General features: G+C 35.3%; 1 protein-coding gene across 2 annotated transcripts in view; it reads right to left on the bottom strand.

The window, feature by feature from the left end:
- USP47 (ubiquitin specific peptidase 47) overlaps positions 1 to 19,242 on the bottom strand; it is a 111,924-nt gene that overhangs the window by 16,102 nt on the left and 76,580 nt on the right. For both annotated transcript variants that reach the window (XM_044258834.1, XM_044258835.1), the window contains 10 exons: positions 17,881 to 17,976; positions 17,653 to 17,805; positions 14,013 to 14,180; positions 11,389 to 11,520; positions 10,890 to 10,966; positions 10,286 to 10,341; positions 8,059 to 8,171; positions 6,148 to 6,252; positions 3,568 to 3,775; positions 1,586 to 1,701 (listed from right to left, as the gene is read on the bottom strand). In XM_044258834.1, the coding sequence (XP_044114769.1) occupies positions 1,586 to 1,701; positions 3,568 to 3,775; positions 6,148 to 6,252; positions 8,059 to 8,171; positions 10,286 to 10,341; positions 10,890 to 10,966; positions 11,389 to 11,520; positions 14,013 to 14,180; positions 17,653 to 17,805; positions 17,881 to 17,976 (1,224 nt within the window). The remainder of the gene's footprint in view (positions 1 to 1,585; positions 1,702 to 3,567; positions 3,776 to 6,147; positions 6,253 to 8,058; positions 8,172 to 10,285; positions 10,342 to 10,889; positions 10,967 to 11,388; positions 11,521 to 14,012; positions 14,181 to 17,652; positions 17,806 to 17,880; positions 17,977 to 19,242) is intronic.

Here is a 19,242-nt window from a genome sequence, read left to right as displayed (position 1 = left end):
GTTTTAAAAATATGATTTGTGCTGAGAATTGTGTAAGACTGATGAATCAAAGACTTGTACCCCTGAAACAAATAATATATTATATTAATTTAAAAAATAATAAAATTCAAAAAAAGATTTGTTTTCAATACAACTAATGATAATTCTTAGGTAGTCTACTTATGCTTTACCCACTGCATTTCTTGGCAGACTATTTTGTAACTGCCTTTATTCTCTAGAGACATATATTTCCCCAACAAAATTACTAGCTTTTTTTCAGGGAAAGGAACATCACGTGTTTCTTTTATATTCTACCTCAGGGCTCATACTCTAGATTAAACTAAAATACAGAGCAAGTACACTAACGTAGCCATTTTATGAACAATTTAATCGTAAAATGTAACTCCAAAACACGGTTTATCTCCCCAGTTATTACTCAGGCAGAAGTGTTAGAAGTTGTTCTTTGTTAACACAGTAATAATTAATACCAGTAATAATTAAACCCAACTTTTATATAATACTAAACATTTTTTCCCCACAAACAAAGCATTTATTTGTTCCATTAACATTCATAATAACCCTGTTAAAGTAGGCATTAAAAAACCTCAGATGAGATAAAAAAAACAATATTGCCATAAGATGAATGACTAGAAAATGGATCAACTTCTTGTTGCTATTACTGAACAATTTCCACTACACCAAGGCATCTGACCCTAAGGCTTTAGAACCCTAAACAATTTTACCAGTGTTTGTGTGCTCAGTGTTTTATAGAGTACAGTATAACCATTTTATTTGGAGTGGACTAGCTTTTTGTCCAAGGAAATTTGAATGTTTTCATCATACTTTTCCAGCCCCCAAATTCTGAATGAGTCTATGTTCTTTATCACTAACTCACTGAATGTGGTCAATATTTAACTCATCATTTTCCTTGTCAAATCTGCTCCCCCACCCTACTCTTCTATTTCTATCACTAGATCACTATGCCTTTGCAGTTACTCAAGCGTGCAACTCCCCAAGTCATCTGTGCTCCTTCCTGCCTTACTCCAACCAATCATAAGTCTGGCAGATTCTATTTATAGAATCATCCTAACAATCTAAACCTTCTCTCATTTCTGGTCCTATGCCTTCACCTGAATTATTTCAACAGTTTCCTCATCTACATTCCTGTCTCCCCCTCCATCCATGTGGAACACCAGTCTAGTGCCCCCAGACTTAACCACTCTCCAGCAGAGCTCTCATCATACCACTGCTGTGCTTAGGAAAACAAACAAATATCCTACATCCTATTGCCTCCATCAAATACAGCCCATCCTTTTGTGTTTAGTACTTAAAGACCCTCCATGAAATAAACCACCTTTTCTTTCTAGGCAGGTACTTGACAGAGAGCCAGCCAAACACATGTGCCCTTGCTATGTGCCCTTGCCTCATACATCCTCACCTCCATACTGTGGTCAATTGACGTCTTCTGCTCAACGTGTCCTTCTCTTCTAACTATCCTTGCCTCCTACCAGTAAAAATCAGTTCCTATACCTTACTCAAACCATCACATGATGCTTTGTACAGAGCAGGCACTCAAAAATACTCACTGGCCAATTTAAAAACTTACCTTTGAAATAAGTTGTTTGAACTCTGTGACTGTTTGATTTAAGTAAGCACGAACAGTGACAGGAGCAGCTACAGATTCTGCCTTAAGATCAACAACATGAACTTTCACCATCACTTCTGTCCCATTTGAAAAACATAAAAACATAACTGCAGGTTATTTTCAAAAATACCTTTCACATGAGCACTGTACTTTTCATGTGTTTCCAATAGATGGCAAAGATAACATTTTTCTAATTATCAAGATGGTAAATATACAATGTTATACATGTATATAATACAAGTTAAAATTTCTCTTTCACAATTTGTCACATTACAAACATCTGCTAAGAAATGGAAATGAAGCTTATGAAAATGTTCTCTCGACATCTCTTTAAAACAGTAACAAAATCAAAATATGATTTTTAAAAAATACAGGCTTTGTTTCCTTGTAAAACATAATACACTGTCAAACTTATCAAGCGTATTAAAATATCCAAAGTTCCAAAGTACAAACGCAAACCACAACACTAAATAAATATAAACAGAGAAAGCAAAACAAATTCTAAAGGGGACACAGCAGCCCTACTTGCTTTTGAACAACCTTCATTATATCACTCAAGACCTTGTTCATAATTAGACTTCCTCTCTTCAAAATATTCTCTTCATTCTACAGAAAATTCTATTGCTTTGGTTTACATGGTTTTTTTCACTTAAATTCTTCATATTACAATATAACCCCACGTCTTCCTCTTCTATTTTCAGATTATATATAACCAAACTTTTAGTCACTAGAAAAGCAAATGATCTTCGAACACTATGGTTATTCTCTGCCTTAACTGTTTTAATTTCTTTTATGAAGTATACATAAATCCTCAGTTTTTTCCCTAAGTTCCTAATCTAAGTCTGACAAAATATTCGCTAAAATCTTCATTACTAATGAGCACAGAGTAATTTATCTGTAAGTTTAACAATCCATACACAGACTTAAGAGTTTTCTTGTTATAAAAAGTGGTTTCATTCTTGATTTGTGTTACACTTTAATCATAATTTCTGCTATCTAGCCCAAAAATAACCTGCAAGGAAATGCTCCAAAGGAACTCCTTACTAACAGAGCAGAATCTGACTGATGGAGCCCTTAAAAGAATGCCATACTTAATGTACTTTGAAAAGAGATGCTTTGAAAAAAATTTTTTTAAAAAGAGGGGTATACAGAATCCACAGAGGAAAGGTATTTGGAAGAGTAGAAAAAGGTTTTGTAAGTTCAATTTTTAGGAATAAAAGTAGAAAACATAAGTCTGAATTCCAATTATAATCGATGCAAGGGATTTAGGGTCACAACAATAGTAAGAATTCTCCAAGATTATTTAAACACTTTGTTCCTCATTTATTACAGTTTACATTTAGTGATTATTGGAAGACTTTAGACATGTAACTCTCCTACCTGGGTATAGGTAGGGGCATGGTATTCTGCTTTCCAGATCAGTCTAAAATAAACAAAGTTAACTCCCAAGATACTGAGGAATGTGATATATTAAATGAAGAGAGAAAAAGCAGAAGTCCCTGGGACTGGTAGAAAGGGAGAGGATGAAGAAAAATAAAGAGTGTTGGCAGTGATACTTATGAAACCACCTCTTCAAGCAGACTCTGAAAAATAGACTATTTCTGAGACTTTATGGGAATATACTTTTTGGGGACCAGGATCTCTTCTGTAAGTAGAAGGAGTAGGGAACAGGAGGAGAGAAAGGAGGATGATTCAGCACTTAAAGAGAAAAGTTCCACTGAAAACTACAAGCTTAAAAAACCCCTATTTTAAAAAATTTTGTGTACATAGCTCTTTGAAAGTAATCTAGAACTTAATCACAAGCTTATTGCTTAACCTATTAAAATTATTCTGTATCTCAAGAATATATAAAAATTTAAAATTAAATTCATTTCTATTAACAAAAAACCTTCTCAAGCAAATTTTAAGTTCGGTACAACTCAAAATGCCATAAAATTCTTTACCTCCAGGTTTATAAGACTGGAAAACTTGATCAGGCTTTCTCGTCTCCAACAGCAGATCAAACATGTATGTTGACTTGACTCCTCCTAGCAGAAGTCCCATAGGTGTATCTTCTTCTCCTTCATACGATCGTTCAAGATAATCATGAAACTCATCATATTTAACAAGGCGACAGCAATCCATGGGTATGACCTCTTCTAAATCCATCATCTAAAAGAAAATGACACCCAAGAAAAGAGAAAAAATATGCATGCTATTTTAGTCTCATGTGTAATTGCACTACCAATACATCCAAACAAACAATAAAACCCTATATTTATTATTTGCATCAGAGCTCAAAGACATCATAGTTAAAGGTACAACGTCAATGCTGTTTTTAAGTAACCATTATTTCATTATCCCCCAAATCATACAACTTAAGCACCAACAAATTTTAAAGATATTTCTGATTTTAAAGAAAGTTAACATTCTAAACTTTAGATGGACTCAAAATCAATGTAATATAAGCTGTTGCTCTATAATCATTAAGTGGAACCTCAGGGAGAACGACCAATGAGAATATGTGGCTTCTGTTTATGAATCCAATATGGAGAAGAACTGGTGTCTGACATGTTTGGGTCTGAACCTCTTGCTAAGGGCAGGGGAGAGCATTCCTTACAGAGTCACCACAGAGGCCACAGCTCCTTATAATTACATAAATAAATATAAACAGAGAAAACAAAACAAATTCTAAAGAGGACACAGCAGCCCTACCTGATTTTGAATAACCTTCTAGCTGCCCCGTGCAGGTAGCTCCCTTTCCAGAAGAGCCTCCCCAGTACCTACAGCTCAGGGCACAGGAATTTCTGTCACAAATTTCCCTCTAACTCATGTCACTGGTAGATGGTGTACTCTGCACACAACATCTCTTTAATGAAAAATGAACTGCCTGGAGACACACAGGATTACTTCAAAGTATTTCATACTTATTTAAGGTTTGTAATTACGACTTTCAAGAAAAACAGTAAACCTTGGTGTGTGTCCCCACTGACCTCTATTCACTCTCCAACTCTCCCCAAAGTTAGAACTCTCCTTCTGGTCCATAGGACTGATTTATTTCTCTCTTCTGTTTGTTTGATTCTTTATACTTATGAACTTTTACTTCCTATTTTTTAAAAAGATTATATTTATTTATTTGACAGAGAAGTCACATGTAGGCAGAGAGGCAGACAGAGGGCAAGGGGGAAGCAGGCTCCCTGCTGGGCAGAGAGCGAGATGTGGGGCTCAATCCCAGGACCCTGAGATCATGACCTGAGCTAAAGGCAGAGGCTTATTAGCCCACTGAGCCACCCAGGTACCCCTTACTTCCTATTTTTAAGACACTTTTTATCCTTCCTGCATTAAAAACTGCTGGAATATAAACTACCGTTAGTGTTATCACTGATCATAAAACTCTTTAGGTAAGATGTTTTCTCCATTTTAGTCTGATTTGGTTTCCCTACTGTTTGCAAAGATGATGCTTGGAGTCCACTACTGTCTTTAAAGGATTTTTACTTTTAATAAGGTAAATCCAGAACCATCCATCCATTTTACTGTTTGGTCATTCATTTACTTATCCACATACCCATCCAAATTTTGATTCTCCTGCATATTAGGTAAAAGTACTGGAAATGTGATTGTGAGCCATACCCTTTTAAGTGTTTACAGTTTAAATGAGAACCAGTGGCATTAATTACAACAGTCACACAATCAAATGTGGATCACACTTTGAGAAATGTCTGTTATCTTGTGTACTATTTTTAGTTCTCTCATTGGTTCTATATATAAATTATAAATGAAATGACACGATTTTTTTCTCTAATGACTTTCAGTTCACGGTTAATATTTATATGGAAAGGGCAAAAATATTTTTAATTTGTTAAGTATAACAGATGACATGTAGAACAATCTGATTAAAGAACACTTCCCTTTCACTTCGACTTTCAAAACCCACTAACAACTTCCCATTATTCTTAAAATTGCAAACTTCTACTCATACAAGACATATAAAGTCTCTAATTTGATTTTATGCTATTCTCATTCAAGACAATCTGAACACAATATCCCTTTTTTTCAGTTTTCTGATCATGCCAGCCACATCCTCATCTCAGTTTTTATATATGTTGTCATCTCTACTAAAATATTCTCCCCTAACTTCTGGCAAAGCTGTCTCCTTCTCATGGTTAACATCTTAGAAGAAATAATCTCAATATACTACTGATTTACTTTATAACATCTAAACAGTAACATATTTGCAAATTGTAGAAGGTTCTCAATACATATCTTCTAAGTGAATGAAAAGAACAAATATTTTTGTTTCTAATTCTAATTCTTATTCTACAAAACTGAACTGGCTTTCAGAATGAGCAGTTTCTCAAACTCCACTGAGTATGTTCCATAGGAGAGGTGTAAACTACACCTCTGAGAGAGACAGATGCCATCAATGGGCTATCAACATGACTGCAAGTGCTTGTATTACTACTAATTCTAATAACAATTTTGAAAAAGACGTTAATATTGTTATCGGAGATGTTGATACTGTCCAACAGTGCAATTAAACATACCTTATAAGCCATTTCTACTGCTTCCTTTAATGTCTTATCCTTATGAACCTCCAATTTATTCTCCATCATTACTTGTTTCACAGGATGCAAACAGAATAATTTTATCTAGAAAATGTAAAATATCATCACCTCAGCAGCAGGTCATGAATCAAAACGTAATTCTTTTGCACACAGCATTTTTTCCCCCAATAGTCAAAATACTGCAATTTTTAAAAGACTTATTTCTTTTAGAGAGAGGGTGACAGAGTGACAGAGAGAGTATGTGAGAGAGCAAGAGCGAGCGAGCAGGGAAGGGGCAGAGGGAAAGAGAGTATCTCCAGCAGACTCCCAGCTGAGTGCAGAGCCCAACACAGAGCTTGATCCCACAACCCTGAGATCACAATGAGAGCTGAAATCAAGAGTAAGCTGTTCAATCAATTGAGCCACCCAGGCACCATAAAATACTGTAAATTTTTAAAAAAGATTTTATTTATTTGAGAGTGAGCAAGCAAGAAAGAGAGAGAGAGAAGGAGCAGGGGGAGAGGCAGAGGGAAAGGGAGAAGCAGACTCCCTGCTGAGCAGGGAACCTGATGTGGGGCTCGATCCTGGAACTCTGGGATCATGACCTAAGCCAAAGGCAGACACTTAAATGGCTGAGCTACCCAGGTGCCCCAAATATCATAATTTTTAAAAAACATAATTGAGATCATTCTCTCCCATGTCTATTTTTCTTAGTAATTGACAGTGACGATCTCTCCCAAAAAAAGAATTCAAAAACATTAATTGTAACAACTGTACATTTCTTGATAAGCATGTATCACAATTTAAATAATCATTCTTCTACTGCTATACACTGTTGTTTCAAATTTTTCTCTAATTTGGAAGATACCGTGATAAATGTCCTTGTGGTCAAAATTTTTACAGCATGCATGGTTATCTCATTAGGTATTTCCTTGAGAGAATTATAAAAAAATACATAAATTTGCTTAAGGCTCTTGACAAATTCTACTCAGTTTCTATGCAATAAGGTCTTTACCAGTTTATTATTCTAAAGCAGAATGTGACAATGTTCATATCATTGTAACCTTACCAGCACTGTACGTTAGTGGTTTTGTTTTGTTTTGTTTTTAAAGATTGTATTTATTGGGACGCCTGGGTGGCTCAGTTGGTTAAGCAGCTGCCTTTGGCTCAGGTCATGATCCCAGCGTCCTGGGATCGAGTCCCACATCGGGCTCCTTGCTCGGCAGGGAGCCTGCTTCTCCCTCTGCCTCTGCCTGCCTCTCTGTCTGCCTGTGCTCGTTCTCTCTCCCTCTCTCTCTGACAAATAAATAAATAAAATCTTTAAAAAAAAAAAAAAAGATTGTGTTTATTTATTTGACAGAGAGAGAGATCACAAGTAGGCAGAGAGACAAGCAGGGAGAGAGAAGAGGAAGCAGGTTCCCTGCTGAGCAGAGAGCCCGATGCAGGGCTTGATCCCAGGACCCTGAGATCATGACCTAAGCCAAAGGCAGAGGCTTAACCCAAGGAGCCACCCAGGTGCCTCTATGTTAGTGCTTTTTTGTTTTTTTAAAAAAGATTTTATTTATTTATTTGACAGAGAGAGAGATCAAAAGTAGACAGAGAGGCAGGCAGAGCGAGAGGGAGAAGCAGGCCTCCCGCCGAGCAGAAGCCCGATGCAGGGCCTGAGATCACCACCCGAGCCAAAGACAGAGGTTTAACCAACTGAGCCACCCAGGCGCTCCCCTATGTTAGTGCTTTTTAATGCACAAAATAAAACCATACCTCACCTCAGTAATACAGTTGGTTACACTGCTTAATGATCATGATAGCATAACTGTCTACAGAATCAATCCAATGAGTATGTTATGAGAACTGCAGTCAAGCAAACTTCAATAGCACTTTTTAATTAAAAGTAAAATTATGAAATCTAACCTTGCATGTGTTGCGCTCAATTTCTCGTTGCCTTTTTTCTTGTTCTTCTAATTCTCTTTCTCTCTGCACCAAGTTTTTAATATGTTCTGGATATTCATCTACTTCTAGAAATTCTATCGTAATAAAAATAGGGCAAGACAGAGTCAGTGGAAATTGATCTTCATTTACTGAATTTTATTCTGTTATGTGCCCATAGTATATACTTCTACAACAGTTCTCATCAAAATATATCTCAATTACACCAGTCTCTCAACTTGGAACATCAGCTCTTCCAGACAAGGGTGAAGAGGTAGTTGATAATGGCATATGATTAGGCCTCATATTTTAAAAAGTCATATACTTAATCCATATCATCTCTTGGTTCTATGAAAACTCTAATATGTAGATTAAGACTTCTATAATGAAAAGCCTCTCTGAAACTTGGAAATAAAATAATTTCTGATTTCAAACTCTGCTATCAAACTGTGTTTATCACCACAAACCATGTGACCAAGGGCAAGTTTACTTGTCCAGACCTCAATTTCTTCAGCTTATTAGCAGCACCTAACCCACAGAGTAACTACCTGAGATATAATAAAATGTAATATAAATGCTGTTGCTACTGCTACTACTACAATGGTATTTATTTATTATTACTAATATACTCATCTTTTCTTTGTTCTCAAAACAATCTTTAGCTACCGTCTATTTACAGAATTTTATATGCAACTCAAAATATTAAAAGTAACAATATGAGATTCTAACACTATTTAGTAAACCGATGATTACTAGGCATTAAATAAGGAGAAATATATATATAAAATCACATCCCTATGGAAAGTCAAAATCCACTATTTCTAGAAATGAGCTGCAACTGCAAAAATATTCCATATCATACACAGAGTGCCCTCTGGTGCTTCATGGCAAAACTACAGTTTAGGGGAGTAGATTAAGAAAAACTGAGTTATTGTCCTAATGGAAACATCTCGAATGCTGGGTGCCACAGATACACAAACTACAAACCTGACTCTGCCTACACCTTAGACAAGTTAATCTTTGGGGTATTGTTTCTCTATCTGTAAAGTCAGAATGACTACTCTGAAATATCTATTCTGAAATGATTTTGTTACAATTTTCTTTCACCTCCATTAATTCTATAGTAAATTACTGAGCAGCCACTATATGATAGACCCTGGACTCTGGGTTATCATTAATGAAAAGACAAATTAAGTCTTAAGCCTTGTACCAACTGAATTCACAATCTAATGAGGGTTTACAAAAATGTAAACAAAAACATTATGCTATCTAAAATAGATTTTATAGTATGGTAGTTGCTAAACAAAGGAAATATGCTGAAATCAAGGAAAATGATTGTAAAAATTACGAAAAGAATGTGAGCAACATATAACCTGTGCATATATCTAAAGATACATTCACATACCCCTACTTATTTACAATACTGCTTCAGTTGGAGTCAGTGTTAAGAAAAAAGGGGAACTGCAATTTTTAAAATTAATAGTAAAAAAGAGGGAAAAAAAGACAAACCCTCATGCTTGTATATAGGATTATTTTGGGGGTTCTCAATATAATTGACATTTAATAAAGGATGCAAACTAGAATCATAAAACTTTATTTGCTTTTTAAGCAAATAAGCAAAATTAATTCTAGTTCTTGGAAACATTTCTAGAGTGGTAAGTCAGAAGTTTACTTCACTTGGGGTCCCTATTCAAAGCATTTACATACTAAAATACTCTAAAAACTTATAATTTAAAAAAAAGCAGTAACAGCTAAATTTGATTTTACTACGTATAAGACATGATGCTAAATGCTAAAAATATGTTATCTCATTTAATTTTTCATTACAATCCTATAAAATACTGTAACTATCCCTATTTCACAGATGTGAAAAGTAAGATTTAGGAAAGTTAAATAACTTGTTCTAGGTCATCTAGAGGGCAAATTAGGATCATTACACACATCTGGGGGTTATCATTGAATACAATCTCACTGCAAATAAATATCCAATTTTTCTATATAGAGCAAATTTTGTGTCTTAGTGTATTAAAAAACATTTCAACTTTTTTCCAAGTGTTTTTACCAGTGGTATTATCTCATAGTCTTTATAATTAATTTTTCTAGGCATAAAGAAACTTAACTGTCCTATCATTTAAAAGTAGTTATCTGGGTTTGCAAAACTTGCAAAAGAAATTAGTACATATTAAAATCAAATAACTACATGTTAACATACTTGCATTTCGTGCTGGATCCTTCAGTCTATATATCAGCATATATGCATTTGTGGAGCTAGTAGAAATATAAAAAAAATTAATGTCACCCAAAAGGAGACTGTAAAGGTTCCACTTCCTAGCACCAAATATATATATATATATTTTTTTTTTAAAGTAGTTTTTTGTTGTTTCAAACAACTAGAAAACCACGTAACTGTTCTTAGATTCAAACTTAAAATATTCCAGAAAACAAAAGGAGAATCTACTTTGCCCTTCCCGATGGAATTCTGAGAAGATTCCACACTTCCTCTTGTAACACAGTTAAGTCTTCAAAAAACCTGTATCCTAGAACAATTACTACAGTTAAGTCAGGAGTCAGCACATTTCTTCTGGGCCATATCGTCTGTGTTGCAGTTACTTAATGGTTGTTGAGGGAAAAGATAAACACGCAATACTTAAGTTTAACGGTGTTCCAATAAAACTTTATTTCCAAAAACTGGAGGCGGGCAGGGTTTGGTGGATGGGTTATAGTTTGCTGACCCCTGGGTTAAATCTCTTTAACGGTAAAAAATGTTGAGATGTTGTAATTAATTTATAAACAGTACAAATTAGGAAGTTATTTACCTTGCAAAAGCACTTGAGTAATACCCTCTGCTTCCTGAAGATCCACCATGTGTTTTCTTAATGTCCTCTTGGGTTATCTAAAAAGTTGTTATGTTATTTACCTTTCTGTAAAATCTATAACACCATTATCTCTATGTCAACAAGTAAGCCTGTTTTTAACCGCATATTTAATGGGCCATACAATTAAATTCACAAAATTTAATCAGAATCAGTGGCTACTACCAGCTAGTCAGTTCTAGTGCTCCTCACAAGGTAGCTCGCATGACGGCTCAGGGATAAAAAAAAACAAACAAAAAAACAAAAAGAAACTGGCATTCTGTCTCTCGAAACACTTGGCAAGCCTCAAACAAAACAAAAGTAACAATGAAAACAAAGTAGGAAATTTACTGAAAGGAAAAGGAAAAACAAACCAAGTCTCCCATTTTTAATAAACACTGCTGTTGATTTGAAACACCCATATTTCTGTCTCTGAGAATAATCTTAAGCAACCCATCCTTACCCTGCTGACGTGCTGATCATTGAAGCTGTACCACTGTTCATCGCTGAATGACTTTATACAAGCATAGTAGTGGCCACCAGCAGCACTCCCTGAATGAACCATAACGGAGAAGAGCTCATAGATCAAGGAATTCTAAGGGGGGGAAAAAAGAGTAACTCAGAGAAGGGGAAAAATATAAAATCCTTATTTGTATATTTCCTATTCTCTGTTAATACACAATAAAATAACATGTTAGTTGTCCTAGATATCTATTGTAGGTAGCTAAGGTATCCTTTAAGGTAATTAAAATGGAAAGTCACTACATCTATAGTTTTATATTATCAGTTTCATTCAGTGCATTCCCTCACATTTTAATTATGTTATAACCTCTGGAACTATGCATATCTGAAAAAGTGTTATTTATGTAAAAAGAAAATAACAGTTTGAAATTTTATCTGTTTATTTTAAAGATTTTATTTTTTTGACAGAGAGATCACAAGTAGGCAGAGAGGCAGGCACAGAGAGAGAGGGGGAAGCAGGCTGCCCACTGCTCAGTGGGGAGAGCCCGATGCGGGGCTCAATCCCAGGACCCTGAGATCATGACCTGAGCCAAAGGCAGAGGTTTAACCCATTGAGCCACCCAGGCACCCCAACAGTTTGAAATTTTAGAAGCAGGTACTAAATAGAAGACTGTTCTGATATGTACAGGCAAGATCAAGGACTCCCAATTAACACAGTTGTTTTTATTCAAGCAAAGTAATTCCATTTTCTTTGCGAAAGAGCTGAGCGATATAATGATTTAGAACATCTTCTTTTTTTTTTTTTTTTTAAGATTTTATTTATTTATTTGACAGAGAGAAATCACAAGTAGATGGAGAGGCAGGCAGAGAGAGCGATGCAGGATTCGATCCCAGGACCCTGAGATCATGACCTGAGCCGAAGGTAGCAGCTTAACCCACTGAGCCACCCAGGCGCCCCTAGAACATCTTCTAATGTATTTATGTAATATCTGTGATACAGTAATCTCCTGATCTGGTATCTTTCTTTTTTTTTTTTTTTTTTAAAGATTTTTATTGATTTATTTGACAGAGAGAGATCACAAGCAGGCAGAGAGGCAGGCAGAGAGAGAGAGGAGAAAGCAGGCTCCCTGCTGAGCAGAGAGCCTGATGCGGGACTCGATCCCAGGATCCTAAGATCATGACCCGAGCCGAAGGCAGCGGCCCAACCCACTGAGCCACCCAGGCGCCCATGATCTGGTATCTTTCAAGATGGGTTAAACATTAGAAAATCAATCTATGTAATACAGGCTAAAGAAGAAAAATTACATGATCCTATCAACTGACTCCAAAAAAGCAAGTCACAAAATCCAATACCCATTCATAATAAAAATTCTCAACAAACTAGGAAGAGGAAGACCTCCTCAACTTGATAAAGAACACCTACTAAAAAACCCCTAGAACCAACAACATACTTAAATGGTAAGAAATAGAACACCTTCCCCCTGAGATTAGGAACAAGGCAAGAATGTCCTTTCTTACCACTCTTTTTTTTTTCTTTCTTACCACTCTTATTCAACCCTGTGTAAGAAGTCCTATGTACCGTATGTAGTAAGACCAAAAAAATAAAATAAAACAAAATAAAATAAAAAAATAAAAAAATCGTTCATGTAGGAAAACAGACAGGGAACGGTTTGCTAACCAATGCTTGAATACAATGCTTTTCAGATTAAGTTATAATGTATCCACTATATTATTCATTATATAGCAATTCATGATCATCTATCTGCCCTGAAACAGATAATTTTAAAAGGTAAAGACAACGATAGTGGTTAGAATAATGGTCTTGGTCTAAAAATAGATTAATACAAGAGATACTCCATTCTTAAATACTGTCTAAAAAAACTATTTAATATGACTCTGCAAGACTTGAATTACTGATCAGTTTTCAGGCTAGTGATTCATAATTCACACATGCTGAAGACATCTGGACCTGTATTTCTTCCCTCAATAAAACAGATTATATGAATGTGAAAGAAATAGTTTGATAAAATCTTAAAAATCACTGGCATGGTGACATAAAAGGTTTTTACAATAAAAATTATCAAGTTTGGTAGTTGTCAAATTATAAATCATGGAACTATACCATTTTTTAAAATGCCTTAAGGGCTGTCATGGGTGAGGGAAGAGAGGCTGAGGGCTCTAGCTTTCGCCTATCTCTAAAGATCAGTTCTATAATTATTTCATCATAAGGAGTTCACAGCCAGAATTTTTTAAATCAACAGATCTACCTGAATACTTTCGTTTTGCTTTATGAGAAAACTATGATAGAAGATTGAGAGGCCTGGTGCGACTTTAAAGGTAGAAGTGGTTTCTGGATCACTAGGCACCCTTTCCACACCACCACCGAGCTTGGTTATGTAGCTACATTTCAATCTCCCAGAAATTCATGCTCCTGCCTATAAGGACCTTTTCCTAAAGTTTAATATGATCACATATATGCATAAACACAGCTTTAAAAAAAATCTTTACTTTTCAAAAATTACTTCTCCTAAAGAGAATTTATTGGTCACAACAGTTATAGAATTAAACAGCAGCTTGGAGATTATCTTATTCTTTCAGCTAAAACCCACAAACTATAAAAGGTACCTTCTCAAGTCCAGGTTTTGAAATCTTTTCGGTTCCACTATTACTTTCAAGGCAGATCCCTTCATCGACACCATCATCATTCGAGAAATCATTGCTCATCTGATCACTGTGACAACTGCCTTCATTTTCTGCCCCACTGTCAGTGCAACTTTCAGTCTGAGGGGATTTCTTAATAAAACATAATTATTTACAATTATAAGCTAAGTAAAGGGAGAGCATATAGTCAGTAATATTTTTTATCTACATGCTAAGTTCATGTACATCTAAGTTCATGTAAGTTCAGATATCATTAATATCTGAACTTCATGTAAGTTTTTCATGTAAGTTCAGATATTATTAATAAGTATTTATTTTAAATAAATTTAATCTTCTCTTTAGTCCTTAAATAAAATTATACCAAAACAGCGTATTTAAAAGCACCTCTATTAATGTCCTTAAAATTCAACGACAATGAATTAGTGAGTCAGAATTCTAATTAAACCCCATTTATACTGGGGTTTAATTAATAATGAATATTGTTATGCTGAAAATAAAAAAATTAATTAAAAAAACCCATTTATGTTTATAGTTACAAAGTAACAATATAAATTACCATTTCCTTCACCAAAATCTATAAAAGCAGAGAACCTAAGTGCCAAAATGAGCTTTTGTTCTCAAATCCCAAAATCATATCATTTCTTTTCTTGAACAAAAAGTTCGATTTAGTCCATATACACTATGGGGTATTATGCCTCCATCAGAAAGGACGAATACCCAACTTTTGTAGCAACATGGATGGGACTGGAAGAGATTATGCTGAGTGAAATAAGTCAAGCAGAGAGAGTCAATTATCATATGGTTTCACTTATTTGTGGAGCATAACAAATAGCATGGAGGACATGGGGAGTTAGAGAGGAGAAGGGAGTTGGGGGAAATCGGAAGGGGAGTTGAACCATGAGAGATTATGGACTCTGAAAAACAATCTGAGGGTTTTGAAGGGGCGCGGGGTGGGAGGTCAGGGTACCAGGTGGTGGGTATTATAGAGGGCACGGATTGCATGGAGCACTGGGTGTGGTGCAAAAATAATGAATACTGTTATGCTGAAAATAAAAAATAAATTAAAAAAAAGTTCGATTTATCACTGTGCTATTACAGACAATTAGAAAGAAAAACGACATTGTACCTATCCTCAAGAACTTTATATTCTACTGCACAAGAGGTGGAACTGTAATGACAAAAAAATCATCATACTCTTTCCTGATTTCAAGATTTTTAAATCCCTCTCATGCCAATTTTATTTGAAGGAATCTACTTCCTAGAAATCTCCAAACAACTCCTTGCCCCCCTTTCCTTTAATATTTAATATATATACCTAAAAATGTTTCTATTTAAAAAGCTTGAGAATTCTTCTCTAAGATGTCGGCTCTTATAAATTGTACAGAATTTCCTAAATTAACCAAGCAATATATAATAATAAGTGCCAACATCTGCCAAAAACTTTGTTGTGGGGACTGCATCTAACATACAGTCTTGGTCCCTCAACAAAGTTTGATTCAAAGTGAAAACCAACTCTAGAACTCTACGCTAAGTCCAAAGAGCTCAATCCTGACGTTCCTTTAGGCTGGAACATCTCTTCTCCCCACAAATGGATCCAGAACTTCCTAAAAGTTCCTGTCAAATTATATCTAGGTTTTCTTTATTTGTAAAAGATTCCCTTTTACAAGGCATGTATTAGGTTTATACGGAAACCCAATTCAATACTGACTGACATCTGTTGGTGTAGGAGTCCTGTAAAGACCAAGTCTACTTTGCTTTCCTTGCTGTTGTTTTAAGATTTTATTTACTTATTTGAAAGACAGAGAGCGAGAGTGAGAGAGAGCATGATCTGGAGGAGAGGCAGATGGAGAGGGAGAAGCAGACTCCCCACTGAGCAGGGGCCCCAATGTGGTGCTCAATCCTAGGACCCTGGGATTAGGACCTGAGCCGAAGGCAGACGCTTAAGAGACTGAGCCACCCAGGCGCCCCCAGAGATGCTATTTTAAATTAAACCTTTCAAAATGTAACTTGGTCATAGGGACTACTCCATGAACACCTACTTTATCCAAAATGCTTTTATAAAAGCCATTAAAAGGAATTACTACCCTTACTTTACAGAGAAAGCAAGACTCAGAAAAGTTGTTCTTCTATACTACATTATCTCGTAATACTTAGGAGCACTAACTAAAACCTGACTCAGGTTTTTTTGTTTGTTTGTTTGTTTGTTTTTTTAAAGATTTTATTTATTTATTTGAGAGGGAGACAGTGAGAGAGAGCATGAGTGAGGAGAAGGTCAGAGGGAGAAGCAGACTCCCCATGGAGCTGGGAGCCTGATACGGGACTCGATCCCAGGACTCCGGGATCATGACCTGAGTCATGCTCAGGCATGTCTGCCGAAGGCAGTCGACCAACCAACTGAGCCACCCAGGCGTCCCCTGACTCAGGTTTAAAATCATTTTTGAGCTTTTGAAAAAAGACATTTTTATAACTAAGTGATCAGTTCCAATCAGAAAAAAACGATTCACGAGAGTTTTGAAAAAAATAAAGATTTATCACTCTCTAACAACTATGTCCAGTGATTATAAATAACCCCCATAATGAAATCAGAAGTTAGAGTTTTGAAAAAAATAAAGATTTATCACTCTCTAACAACTATGTCCAGTGATTATAAATAACCCCTATAATGAAATCAGAAGTTCTCAAAAGAATAGAGTGGAGCATTAAGAATTTCCTGAGTAAGGTTAGGAGAACCAGGGAATCTGGAGAGGGTCAGTTAGTGGAAAACAATGATAAGTATTACTGGTGTCCTTCAAAGTCCCATTCTCAAACTATTTCAATAAAGTTTTAACAAAAAACCTAATTTAAACAGGGAAACAGACAAAATGTCTTTATTTTCTAGCTTATTTTAGAGGGACTAAATTTCATTTTATTATATTTTATTTATTTATTTATTTATTTGACAGACAGAGATCACAAGTAGGCAGAGAGGCAGGCAGAGAGAGGGGGAACCAGGCTCCCTGCCTAGCAGAGAGCCCGATGTGGAGCTCGATCCCAGGACCCTGGGATCATGACCTGAGCAGAAGGCAGAGGCTTTAACCCACTGAGCCACCCAGGTGTCCCTAGAGGGGCTAAACTGTAATTGAGAATAACTCAGAAACCTTAATCCTTGAAAAAGACACTAAGACAAATATAAGAAATTAAGGCCATGCTACCTAATTTGCTCATTTTTTCACTTAAATACTTGTTCTGTGTTTATTATGTACCAGAAACACAATGCAGCCCATCTCTAGATTAGTTTGTTTCACTTAGAAAATTATGAAACATGAGATTATTGCCCTAATTAAATAACTCCAGAGTTTAAGATTCTTTGTCTTTTCAAAGAATATGTCATTCTGATCAAAAAAGAATATCTGAAATATAATTTATGGTGGACAAAATAAGCTTGTACAAATCTAGATCTTTTTATACAACTTGGCATTACAAAATATGGGAACAAAGGAACACCTTCTATCACAAAGATAGTCTAAAAGCCACCATTGCTGTTACCCCAGATAGCTCCCTAAAACACATGACCAACCAAAATGAATTAGTATCTTTTAACAGAAAAAATGAATAAATATTTTACCTCATCTTCAACATCAATAAATGTACTCATATCTAGCTCCTCAGGAAATGTCATCCGATCATTCAATTTAATCCTGTGCATTGTTGTATAATCAAAATCAAACCTTTTCAACTGTAAGGTCAGCAGATAAGGGAAATGCAAAAACCGAAGACCCTAAAAAGAAAAGGACCTATTGAATATGGAATATAATTTCAGATAACTTAGTATTAATTTCTACATGGCATCTACCTTTCGTGCATCACATTTCTTCTTACAACGTTCACAAAAATATTGATTTGGGCCATCCAGGATCTCTGGCTGAATAAATGCATGCAATGCTTCTTCCTAGTAAGAAAAAAAACAATTATTTTATAATTATTTAAAAATATTATAATGTTAATTACTAAGTCCTAAATATAAAAACTTGCAATTACCAAAATAGTCAGAAGTAGAATGGCTAGAAAACAAGGAACTCCAAATGCAAAAAGAAAAAAAAATTATCAATAGCAATATGTCATTATAAAAACTGAGCAACAAAATAACTGCCTTAATTCTGCACGAAATCTGTCTTTTCTAGCATTGCACATCAGTTTGTCATTTCTACCTAATTTTTACACTGGCTTTATTTACATTGTTGAATTGGGCTAAATAATCAAATAAAGATCCTCTCTTTACATTAAAAATATGGTACTTCTTAGAAAAGTACATGCATCACTTCAATCTTCTTGTAAGACGAGACATTCATAAACTGTACAGTAAGTAACAGAACTCTGAAGAATTCACACTATCCATACACTAAAGAATCTAATAACCATCATTTACCACTATATTTAGCGTCAGTCCTTAATTCGCCACTGCACTAAAGATTGGAAAGCACTGGGCAACTTTCTCCCTGCATGTCAGATACTGCTCCAGCTGAAAATGCATGAGAGCTCCTCGAGTGTTCACCTAGTGGAACCATGTGGTTCTCTTTTCTCCATACAGCCTTAAGACAGAAGCAAGAAACTTAGTATGAATATTGTTGAAGAATCAGTGGGCATAAAATTTTTAATTTTTAATCACCGATTTTTCACAAATTGTAGTTAATACAATATGTAAGATTGTACTGCATAATCTCGTTTCATTTGTTGTTTTTTCTTCACACATGGTCTAATCAGAACTACTGACAATATTTACTATATACAAAGAAAAATTTGTATCATTAAGACAAAATATCTTCAAATATTTTTCTTTTGATTTAGAACATGTTACTCAAAAGATAAATAAAGGAGCTTGATCTGGCAAAATAGCTGACAACAAACTACTATGCACATATTGTTTGGTATAGCTCATTTTGGGATAAGAACAAAAAATATGAAAATATATTCAAAATACCTCTAACCTCAGCCATCTCCTATTTTGTTCTCAGAAACCCAAGGAAGCAAGGGGGCTGAGGGTTGGGGTTGTGGTGGGGAAGAACCAAACAGTGGGGTTTTTTCCACATGACCAAGCAATTTACTGGAGGTCACGGAAAGGGGCACATTCAGAATGATTTTTTTCCCCTTAAAGTGTGTTTAAGCAAGAAAAAGGCAAATCCTGTAAAAGCATAACACAGAAAAAGCAGCCATATAG

The sequence above is a fragment of the Neovison vison genome, chromosome 7, assembly GCF_020171115.1.
Source record: "Neovison vison isolate M4711 chromosome 7, ASM_NN_V1, whole genome shotgun sequence".
Taxonomy (NCBI): domain Eukaryota; kingdom Metazoa; phylum Chordata; class Mammalia; order Carnivora; family Mustelidae; genus Neogale; species Neogale vison.
Note: the sequence above shows the minus strand (reverse complement) of the source record. Positions and strands in the feature narration are given on the sequence as shown.